The sequence below is a fragment of the Etheostoma spectabile genome, chromosome 20 (genome assembly GCF_008692095.1).
Source record: "Etheostoma spectabile isolate EspeVRDwgs_2016 chromosome 20, UIUC_Espe_1.0, whole genome shotgun sequence".
Taxonomy (NCBI): domain Eukaryota; kingdom Metazoa; phylum Chordata; class Actinopteri; order Perciformes; family Percidae; genus Etheostoma; species Etheostoma spectabile.
The window spans coordinates 9,007,708-9,019,423 of NC_045752.1; the positions used below are offsets into that span (position 1 = coordinate 9,007,708).

Genomic DNA, 11,716 nt, shown 5'->3' on the forward strand with positions numbered 1-11,716 from the left:
GCTCAGGTAGTGCAGCTCATCCAGGATGGCACATCAATGTGAGCTGTGGCAAGAAGGTTTGCTGTGTCTGTCAGCGTAGTGTCCACAGCATGGAGGCGCTACCAGGAGACAGGCTAGTACATCAGGAGACATGGAGGAGGCCGTAGGAGGGCAACAGCCCAGTGGCAGGACCGCTACCTCCACCTTTGTGCAAGGAGGAGCTGGAGGACTGCCAGAGCCCTGCAAAATTAGATTAGATTAGATTTAACTTTATTGTCATTACACATGTACAGGTACAATGCAACAAAATGCAGTTTAGAGAGAGCCTCCGGGCCGCAGCTATTTAAAGCGCCGCCACAATGACCTCCAACAGGCCACAAATGTGCATGTGTCTGTTCAAACATGAGGGTGGTATGAGGGCCCGACCTCCCCTGGTGGGGGTTGTGCTTACAGCCCAACACCGTGCAGGCCGTTTGCCATTTGCCAGAGAACACCAAGATTGGCAAGTTCGCCACTGGCGCCATGTGCTCTTCCCAGATGAAAGCAGGTTCACACTGAGCACATGTGACAGACAGAGTCTGGAGACGCCGTGGAGAACGTTCTGCTGCCTGCAACATCCTCCAGCATGACCGCTTTGGCGGTGGGTCAGTAATGGTGTGGGGTGGCATTTCTTTGGGGGGCCGCACAGCCCTCCATGTGCTCACCAGAGGTAGCCTGATTGCCATTAGGTACCGAGATGAGATCCTCAGACCCCTTGTGAGACCATATGCTGGTGCAGCTGGCCCTGGGTTCCTCCTAATGCAAAACAATGCTAGACCTCATGTGGCTGGAGTGTGTCAGCAGTTCCTGCAAGAGGAAGGCATTGATGCAATGGACTGGCCCGCTCGTTCCCCAGGCCTGAATCCAATTGAGCACATCCGGATATCGTGTCTCGCTCCATCCACCAACGCCATGTTGCACCACAGACCGTTCAGGAGTTGACGGATGCTTTAGTCCAGGTCTGGGAGGAGATCCCTCAGGAGACCATCCACCATCTCATCAGGAGCATGCCCAGGCGTTCTAGGGAGGTCATACAGCCACGTGGAGGCCACACACACTACGGAGCCTCATTTTGACTTGTTTTAAGGACATTACATCAAAGTTGGATCAGCCTGTAGTGGGGTTTTCCACTTTGATTTTGAGTGTGAGTCCAAATCCAGACCTCCAAGGGTTGATAAATTTGATTTCCACTGATAATTGTGTGATTTTGTTCAGCACATTCAACTACGTAAAGAGTATTTAATTAGATTATTTCATTCATTCAGATCTAGGATCTGTTATTTTAGTGTTCCCTTTATTTTTTTGAGCAGTGTACTTTTGCACATTTCACCACTAACAAGGATACATTAATATGGCTCATTGATTCTCAATTCTTTTGATTTTGGATCTGGAAAATGGCCACTACAGGTCGTTTATATTACATTGTTCTTATAGTTATAAATTGTAAAATAGTTTTAGTCCACTTCAAGTGCCATTTGTGAAATTTAACAATTTCTCCTTTATGGTATTAACTGGATGCTCCCATCACTGAGCATGCTCAAAGTCTACTTGCAATTTCAGTTTAGGTTAGGGCAAGCCAGTGGTAAATTAAGTAAATGTTAAATTTCCTCTCAGAAACATAAAAGAAAAAGCCTAAAATTGTAATACAAACAAGATTAGCAGAATGACATGGTCAAAATTGTAAATTATGTTGAATTCCCTTACAATAATGGAAATCTCATTCTGTTTAAGGTTGTCAGTGCCATTTATCAAATATCAATAAAAGAATTTAAAAAAATGTATACTGTATATCAAATAGTTTTTGCAATAATAGATATTGGGAATGTACAAACATTAAAGTACATTATAAAGCAAATAAAATAAAAAGAAAGACCAACTTGGACTTGGTTTATAAAATGTTTTATTCATGTTAACATAGCTGATACATAGGGATTCAAACAGTTCCACAAGGCTTTTGGGGACTACAATTGAATGAATAGCAAAACAATAGTGGTCCAAATCTCTAATGACAATCACTGGACAGACTAACAAATCACCCACTTGTAGGATGTGTACAAACCTGCATTGGAAATTACTAAACTTGACACTTGTGTTTTACAGCATTTGTTCCCATTCCAGTGTAATATCTCAAGAGACATGCATGACAGAATTGTCTTCTTCCCATTAAAAAGGTCCCTGCGATTGTTCAGACAAGCCCCCACCCCCCAAACAACAGGCATGCTTCAGTGAAAGAGTGGCGTCATAACCAGGGCAGAAAGTGAGGATTTAACCAATTGGCACTACTTGGCTGTATTATAGTATGTGTTGCCAGCATGTAAAGTGCACTAGCTTTCCCTGCAGTAAGAATTTGAACTGTTTGAAGTTGGACTTCAGCTGCTGTAACCGTACCACATAACTGTAGAGACAGACACACTTATAAGAGCTATGGGAAACTAGTTTTTTCCTTCTACATTTTCTTATTGGGGAAAAAATCCAAATGTTCTTAATTGATGGGATTCCAGCGTCCAGTTATTCAACAATGGGACTTGTGTTTCTGCCTCTTAATTAAACAAGGAGTCTGATACCATGTCAAGCTATTAATCACTTTTCTACAGCTGAAACTGCACAAATGGGAAGGCCAGGACAAACACAAACCAAAAGGAATGGAGGGTTTCTCTTTTCACCAGTTGTCCAAATCTACATTGTGAAAAGAATTCATTTTTTTAATAATTTCCTTACATAACTCTTTTCAGCAATGGGTTTCATTGGAAGAATGTTTGAGTGGAGCAATAAGGAATGAAGGATGTGTAAAAAGTTGTTTTTTTTCCTTTTGTTGTTTTTGGAGATGACCCCAACTTCGAGGGCTTGTGTTCTTTAGTTCTCATTCTCGCCACCCTCTCCTCCTTCTCCACCATCGCCCTCCTCAGCAGCGGTGTCTGATGTCCATAACTGAAGAGAGAAACATACATTTGTTAAAAACAGTGGAATACAGTCAAATATAAGAATACTTAACTATTTCTGAATTCTAAAGTTTCTGAGTTTATTAAATTTGACTTTCCCTGTCTATGCACAATCTTATAACTGTAAAAACATGACCAGCAATTTGTGCAAACGTACTAAGAAAAAAACAAAAACAATCTGAGCTGTCATTTACATGTTTTAAAAATCTTAAACTCTACTTTCAAGAGGCACTCCCTGTACTTGTCAGTGATTACATATTAGACATGTCTCTGGTCAATTAACACTACGTAGAAATTTGAAGTGCAAATACTAAACCTCTTTAAATAAATCCTGCCTACAAACTTTGGTTACTGGACAGTGAATGAATACTGAGGCAACTCTGTATTCTTCAAAAGTGCTGGTCAGGTTGTCTAACAGCATTTGAAACAGCAGAATTAGCAGGGATAAGGGGGGTGACTTTACGCAACAGGAAATCTGACAATTGTCTAGTAGGAGATGAGCTTCTTTCAGGCAAGAACATGAATCAGGTTCCAGGACTTTAACCCTATTTGTATGTGCAATCACTGTGTATACATGCAACATTTGTATAATATTGATGTTAAAATTAACCACAAGTATTCCAAAGCACATTTGTATACACAGTAGGACTGGGTAATCATGCAAGTGGACGTCAATGAAAGGGTCTGCGTCTGCATAGCATCAATGATGCAGCTACTAGTACACCTCACCCAGTAGATTCTTTGCTCACACCTTTAGGATGTGTCCTGGACGTTTTCCCCAAACCTTTTGGGATTTCAGATACATGCCTATTCCAGGTTGTTCATTACCATATCAACCCTAATAAATGCCTCTGGGGAGAGAATGAGGTGTGCGCCGTTATACCCATTTGTATGGTTCATTGCGTGTCACCCCTTACTATGACAGGTAGTATTTGTCCTTACCTTAAAGTGAGGCCAGTTTAACAAATTAGTTTGAAGCATACTGAAAACTTAAGACCTATTGAGGCGAACATAACAATTTTTACACGGAGGAGATCATTTTGGTGCCATGTGAGAGCAGAACACTCACTGTCAGGTTGTCTCTGAGAAGCTGCATGATAAGAGTGCTGTCTTTGTAGGACTCCTCATTTAGCTGATCAAGCTCTGCAATGGCTTCATCAAATGCCTGTAAGCAAAAAGCAACACGTTACCCCCCATTGTAAAATTGCAAACACGGGAAAGTGACAAGATTTTTGTAAGACAGTTTGCGGACCGTTTTAGCCAATTCACAGGCTTTTTGTGGAGAGTTGAGGATCTCATAGTAGAAGACGGAGAAGTTAAGTGCCAAGCCCAAGCGGATGGGATGTGTGGAGTCCATCTCAGTCTTGCTGATGTTAAACGCTTCCTGGTATGCTTGCTGTGAGTTTTCAATGGTCTCTGGAGACAGAGGAAGGAATCAAACAAAATATAAGAATCAATGTATGAATGGATTTATGTCCATTCATAGAAACGTAAATTTTACCAAATTATAATACAAGTTTCTAGTCAAAGCTACATTGGATTGAACATGACATTAAAGCTATGGTTTGACTGTACAAAAAAGCAAGTATATAAATGATAAATCTGTGGTTTTGTGGGCAGTTATGTGCTAGCCCCTTCACTGCACTTGTGGCAAAGCAGCCAGCAGAGACTTCAGGAGGTTACTGCTCCTGGCCAATAAATGGAACCTAACTGCCAGGAAAACGTTTTTACATTTTGTTTTTTTGTACATATTAAAAAGAGAGATATAATGTGTTAACTAGTGAGCTTCAGGGGTGCTGGTAGATTTTTTTTCCTTCTTCTTTTTAACATCTACAAATCTAGGAAGACCAAATCCAAAAATAAATTATATTTAAAGTATTGTCTGTGTGGCAAAAGCCTAATATAGGTTATTCCTTTGTGCCATAGACCCAGATTGTCAAACTATTTTAAGAAAAAGCCATGAGTGGGCAACACAGTTGCACTGGGGGACATGTATTACTTATTGCAGTTTAAAAAAAACAAGGCTTGGGCTTGAGAGCTACAGACGGCATGGGGACATCAGAAAGTAATGATGGACATACTAATGCAGTGCTAGTTTTTGTCTTTTTACAAGATTTGTAGACAAAAATTGTAGAAAAATATAAGATAACACATTAGCCTTATGTTTTACACATAGAAAATATGTTTTATCCAAGCTCAAAGCTGGATCTGAAATACACAATGCTATTAAGAGAACAGTGAGGTGGGGAAGAATTTCTGTCAGTACACATTTTTCCAAGTAGGAAAGCTGGAGGGCAATTAGCTCCTATTATACCCTCCAATGAGATGGGGCCCTGTGGTTACACGGCCATGACGCATTGCCCTACTTGACGTCATTTCCAACTTTTAGCTCGAAGACAGAATCTGACACATTCCTATATGGAGTGTAAACAGGAACAGATTCCTCAAAGACTCCCCACTACAACATATAGTACATATAAAGAAACACAAAGCACTGAAACTTTCTTCTAGGATGAAATGTCTTTCTAAATAAAATAATTGCAGTACAACTGAACTCACTTGATCTCTCGTCTCCAGAGGCAACTTCAGCAAGGTATCTGTAGTAGTCCCCCTTCATCTTTAGATAGAAGACTTTGCTCTCGGCATTTGTGGAGTTTTGAATTAAATGATTATCCAGTAGTTTCTGTAAAAACAGAAAATGTCAGATCATTTGAATTGGATGCACTGAGCAAATATTGAACAGTTAAAAAGTAAGATTGCACACTCAGACAGATGAAGAGCTAAATCTGAAGGATATTAACAAAAGCATTCACCGAAACAGCAGACACATTTAGGAAATAGTAACCAACAGTGCCAAATTAGGCACAAATTAAGGTGTGAGAACAAACATCCAAATCAAATGTTACAACACTAAAAGTAGGTAGCCTCCATCCACCATAGAGCACTACTCCCTGTGCCCTTTATAACTGCTCAGCTCAATAATTGAGTGTTCTGCTCCATTAGGAGTCAAGTGTATGTGCTCACCCAATGTCATTTAAAGGAAAACATTTTCTCTGTTTCCATTTCAGCTAAAGTCTCTCCAAATTTGTCTCCTACCCGGCCAGGCTTCTATTGTGTCCCCAACTGTCTTCTGACCCAGATTCCACACTCTTTCCACAAGTACTCTCCTCCAGTCAGCACTGTAGCAACGTTTTGTTTTATTGTTGACACCAGCCTTATTGTAACTATTTAATTCCCTACTGAAAGTCTACGGTTAAGATACAAGCGCTGCCTTCGTTGCATCATCCTTTCAATTTTTTGTATCTTGCCTGTGCGCTCAAAGGCCACTTTAGTATTGAGTAGACCTCATATTGAGTAGACCTCATATTGAGTAGACCTGCTCGTTAACGCATATATCTAATCAGCCACTCACGTAGCAGCAACTCAAATGCATAAAAAGGTATGTAGACATTGTCAAGACAATCTGTTGAAGTTCAAACTGAGCATCAGATGTGCGGGTTTAAGCATTTCAGAAACTGTCGATCTCCTGGGATTTTCACACACAACCATCTTTAGGGTTAAGAGAGAATGGTCCGAAAAAGAGAATTTATCCATATTTCTCTGCTGAAAATGCCCCGTTGATGGCAGAGCCCAGAGGAGAATGGCCACACTGGTTGGTACTAACAGAACAGTAACGCCACTCATTACAACTAAGGTATGCAGAAGAGCATCTCTGAACGTGTCAAATCTGAAGCACATGGGCAACCGCAGCAGAAGACCACACAAGGTGCCACTCCTGTCAGCTAACAGAAAACTGAGGCTAGAATTGGCACAGGCTCTCCAAAATTGGACAATAAAAGATTAGAACAGCGTTGCCTTGTCTGACGAGCCTTGATTTCTGCTAAGACATTCAGATGGTAGGGTCGGAATTTAGCATTAAGAACATTAAAGTATGGATCTATGCTGCCTTGAATCAACGGTTCAGGCAGGTGGGGGTGTGATAATGTGGTGGATATTTTTCTTGGCCCCTTAGTTCCAACTGAGAAAAGTATTATTGCGGACCAATTCCATCCCTTTATGACCACATTGTACTCATCTTTTAATTGCGACGAGCCATTTCACAAAGCTCAAATCATCTCCAGTCACCAGATCTCAAGCCAATAGAGCACCGTTGGGACGTGGTGATGTGGGAAAAGCACATCATGGATTTGCAGATAGCATAATATCCTATCATGTTTTCAAAATCTTTGACGAAGTGTGTTTCCAACACCTTGTTAAATTTAAGCTGCAAAAGAATGAAGACAGTTCTGAAGGTAAAAATGGCTCTAACCCAGTACTAGCAAAGTGTAACTAATGTGGCAAGTGAATGTAAAAACCAAAGACAACCCCCATATATGGCCGGCAAGCAGGATCGGCTTCCATCTAGTCTTTATAGTACAGAAATAAGACAACAGCTCAAAGATGTTCAATGATGAGTTTACTACCGGAACTGCCTGCTCCTTTTCGATTAGATCACCCACACATTTTGAATATAATTTCACAATATATAGCAGAGCAGGAAAATTAAATATTTATATATTATATTCACAATTTTTAAATTAATTGAATCTGTGCGTTCCCACTGAAAAGGTTTAGTTGCTTAAAACAGCAACAGTATTTAAACATAGTAATCATAGTAAACATGTGGTAATATAAAACAAGTGTTAGAAATCACATCCTCTGATTACACTCTAGGCTAAATCAGCCATCTTTGAATTGGACATGGGAAGATTGCCGGGGCTAATCTGTCAGTGAAACTGTGGCTTATGCTCAAATTAAACGGTTTAGAGAGCAGATTAACCAATCACTCAGAATGAAAATGCTTGCCAATAACCAAGAATGACGGCCGTGACTGAGAAGCAATATGATGTTTGGGGTGGATCTAAAACAACCTCTTTAACTTAAATATATTAAAATGTAACTTTCCCTTCCAAACCCTGGGAGAAAGAAGCTGCCCTTGTCTGAGCCAAACCTACCCCAGCCGCCACTCCCCAGTCATTTACTGACACAAAGATTGGCTCAGCCAAAACACGTGCATGTCTCAAGTGCTAAGCATTCCTCTTTCACTGCATGCTCTGCACAATAGACAAGAAGAGGGGTAGCCTCGCCTTCAGTGCTTTCACACAAAGCTCTGATTTCAGTCACCAGTACTGACAAGAAAGCACAAACAGTCTTGCTGGATTAAAGCCTGACTGGCTATGTGTACGAATGCCTTTACATGACAAGAATTTATGTTTTTCCCGAGCATGGACTAATCCCTCATTTTCAATTAAACTAGCAACACTTCAATTTAGGTGGTTTGTTTGTTTTCTTAAACTGAGCAAATACTAACGATATGACATAACTGAAAAAGAAAAGCATGTGCCAGTCTGTATGATAACTCTGAAAAAAATGTTAATTTTTTTTTAAATGTCACACCACTAGAATACCAGGCAAGCCTATGCTGGAGATCCAGTTGGAGGACCCTAAAATCACATTTTTGTAGTATTTTATTTGTTCTGAAGCTTCGGATATCAAGGTATTCTCTACAGCGTCATGTTCTGAAGATGCATTAATAGCCTGAATTTGCTCAGTTGTCTGGTCTACAAGCCCTACTTTCACATCCTGTGTGGAAACTGGAGCTCAAAACATCCACAAGTAACTGCTGCCTCCCAACTTATTTTCAAGATTTAATATTCCTTATTTTATTGCTATACAACTTTAGTTTTTCTCAGCTTGGCTAAGACGCAAGTGCATTTGGTTTCACAGTCCGCTTTGCAGGAAATCAAGGGGTGGAGGGGCCCACAAGCAGCTTACTTGTCTAATGCAGTCTCTGCACTTTTGTCTTTGCGGGTGCATAACTAACCTGTCAGGCTTTTGCAGACAAGTAAACGCATGAGTACTGACACACCCTCCTCTGCTGACAAACCCTCAGTCAACACTCACTAGCAGAGATACTGAAAGCTGAGTCACAGCTGTGCAAGTGCATATTCCCCAGAACACATATGGAACGCTGGTTGGAAATGAATGTCCTCTGTAGCTTTTCATTTAAAAAGAAGATGCTCAGGGAAATTATCTCACTCTTACACAGAGATCTCCTCTAATCCATTATCAAGGCAGGCTAGAAATGATGCAATGTGTGATGTTGCATTAGAGAGAGGGACACACACACACAAATCTGATCAGTGGGAGGGTGTCATGTATGATGATCTGTGCAAACTGGGCTTGAGGGAGCGTGTGAGTCGTTTAGACATGTACATTCTTGCACTTGGCTAACCACATTAGGCTTCTATCTGCCAGATGGGACTACATGGATACTTAACATAGCACAATTTTACAGAACACAGATTAAACTGGCATATTTCCTGTGTGCGTTCTCAGTTCTCTCCCTCCACCCATTCAGACACACCTTGCTTGTGTAGTAACTATGACCTTTTGTCAGCTCACGCCCTCAAGCCCATTGTTCTAAATCCAGATTCACAAAAGGCAACAACAGTGGGAGGACTACATAATACTTCCTTGTCCTCTCCAGCCATAGTCATACAACATGGGGGCTCACAGGAAACAGGGCTGATGCCATTTGACACACATCATTGGACTAAAATAATCACATGTCACTAAATTAAATGAGCTAAAGTTAAACCAGCTATTTATCTTGAATAAAACAAAACACTTTTCTTTCCTCTACACTGCAGATATAGCCATCTGTGATTAAACCTGGTTGAATTATAATGATGCAGTAATATATATGATATATTTTACCAGAACGTTGTTGCATATCTCTTGCAGCTCCTTCTCCACCGTCTCCCGATACTCCTTGACCATCTTTTGCTTCTTCTCACACCCCTCGGTCTTCAGTCCGATACTGGACATCACCCTCCATGCGGAGCGCCTCGCCCCAACCACGTTTTTGTAGGCGACGGACAGCAGGTTCCTCTCCTCGTTTGACAGCTCGTCTCCCTTCTCTGTAACCGCCTTCATGGACTCTGCCATGTCGTCGTAACGCTCAGCCTGCTCCGCCAACTTGGCCTTCTGAATAAGATCCGTTCTCTCCATAGTTAATATATTTTTGGGGACTGATAAATTGGAAATCCGGTTGTAAGTGACAGTAGATCAGTTGAGTTGAAGATTGGGTGTAGCAAGTGATCGACGATGTTATCCACCACAGTAAAGTTACAAGCTGCAAAAATGAGTAGAAAACATTAGTAGGTGTCGATAAAATTGTAACGTTATGCAACTTGAGTGCACAATAGCCCGCCGACCGTCATGACATAAAAGAACATACATCCGCCTGGTATGAGCTGGAGAGTGGCACCATCTAGGTAACAGCAGTCATTAAGAAATGCTCAAAGCGGAAAAAAAACGTTTCCAGATATAAATATCTTTAATTACAAAATTACCAGACCGTTTTCATCACCATTAATGTGCATAATAATCTGACAAATTGCAGTGTAAAACAACGAACAAATCCTGCCTTTAACGGTCTCTAAACTAAACTGAGGTTGGCTACGAGCATCGGAAGTGCATTGAAACTGCAGGCAAGCCCGTTTCGCACGGCAACCCGCCACAAAGCTGTCTGGTGCAGCTAGCTAGCAAGTTAGCAAAAGCTAATTGGCGTTAGCTACATCGGCCACTCCTTTCAGTAAAAAATGTCACGTTAGCGTTACACATACAAAACACTAAACGAACCACAGCCAGTTTGGCGACCAACGATTATATACTTAAATGAAAGGGGAAACAAAAGTACTCATCGTTTCTGACCTACGGAGGTCCAAATGTGCTCCTCAAATTGATCCGATTTGAGAGGTTAGTCAGAAAGGCAAAGAACTGCAATTGCAGCGAAATTACAGCTGAACGTGCTGAAATAGGGCGGTTCACGTGAATGTTGACTTTCCAATCATAAATCGTAATCTCACTTGATCGACAGCAAAGTTAAGATGTGTAAACCAGTAGTTGTTTAGCGCGGGGGAAAGAGGCGGTCCTTCGGGGATAGTTTGACAGACCGGAACGCTGCAGCGGCTGGGGCCACGGGGTTTCCTCCAATTAGAGCAAGGGATGAAGACGTCATCCCATTGCCATGGTGATGCTCATCCAATCACTCTCTGCTTTCACACGCTGTTGGCACTGTACGCGGGTGTGGCCCTGGCACTCACTAGGCATTTATCTTTCTTAAATCTTTATTCAAGGATTATCTGGTATTTTTTTTTATATTTTTTCATATTGTCAACCAATTCCAACACCAAACACCAGCATCAACAATGAATTTATCCCTCTCAAAAGTAGCCTGTCTGCATATAAGCCTGATGTAGCTTATTTGTCTGTGCCACAGACCTCCATTGTTTAAAAAAAAATACTTAACAACATATATACACATCAATGAGCTACGCTGTTGCACTGGATGATGTGTTCCTTCAATGTGGGCACTGTAGTTTATTTCAAGTCAGTCCCACAATCAGCATCTCTTTCTTGTTTGAGTAAGTCAGTGAATTAATTCAGTGCCCAGCTCTTTTTTTTTTTTTTTTTTACAAAGATAGCCTAGGTATATTCAATGGTTGTAGGAACCATTGGCATGGAGAAGTCAAAAAGATTTTAGTGATGGACTAACAGTGATTATGGTCTTTTCTTGAGATGTGATGACAATAGCTAATCAAAATGTTGAATAATCATCTCAATCAATAGCGACAGGACTTGTACACACAAAATATTGCAAGACTTGTTTTAGATTTGTACAATTATATGCAACACTGCCATAACAGTTTGCC

The 11,716-nt window shown here is 41.0% G+C and overlaps 1 protein-coding gene across 1 annotated transcript; it reads right to left on the reverse strand.

Moving 5' to 3' along the window:
• Positions 1-1,901: 1,901 nt before the first annotated feature.
• LOC116670130 (14-3-3 protein beta/alpha-1) lies at positions 1,902-10,980 on the reverse strand. Its single transcript, XM_032500490.1, has 6 exons — positions 10,716-10,980; positions 9,717-10,134; positions 5,517-5,640; positions 4,210-4,373; positions 4,027-4,122; positions 1,902-2,946 (listed from the first exon to the last, which is right to left on the reverse strand). Exons 2-6 carry the CDS (start codon positions 10,008-10,010, stop codon positions 2,872-2,874), a joined length of 753 nt encoding a protein of 250 aa, XP_032356381.1. The 5' UTR covers positions 10,011-10,134; positions 10,716-10,980; the 3' UTR covers positions 1,902-2,871.
• Positions 10,981-11,716: the final 736 nt, after the last annotated feature.

What these genes read in the sequence shown, in the direction of transcription:
- LOC116670130 (XM_032500490.1), bottom strand. Translation starts at nt 10,010, where the DNA reads ATGGAGAGAACGGATCTTATTCAGAAGGCCAAGTTGGCGGAGCAGGCT. An exon ending in CTCTGGAGACGAGAGATCAA is followed by an intron (nt 4,374 to 5,516) that starts GTGAGTTCAGTT and finishes CTCTGTCTCCAG; the next exon opens with AGACCATTGAAAACTCACAG. An exon ending in TTCTCAGAGACAACCTGACA is followed by an intron (nt 2,947 to 4,026) that starts GTGAGTGTTCTG and finishes TTCTCTCTTCAG; the next exon opens with TTATGGACATCAGACACCGC.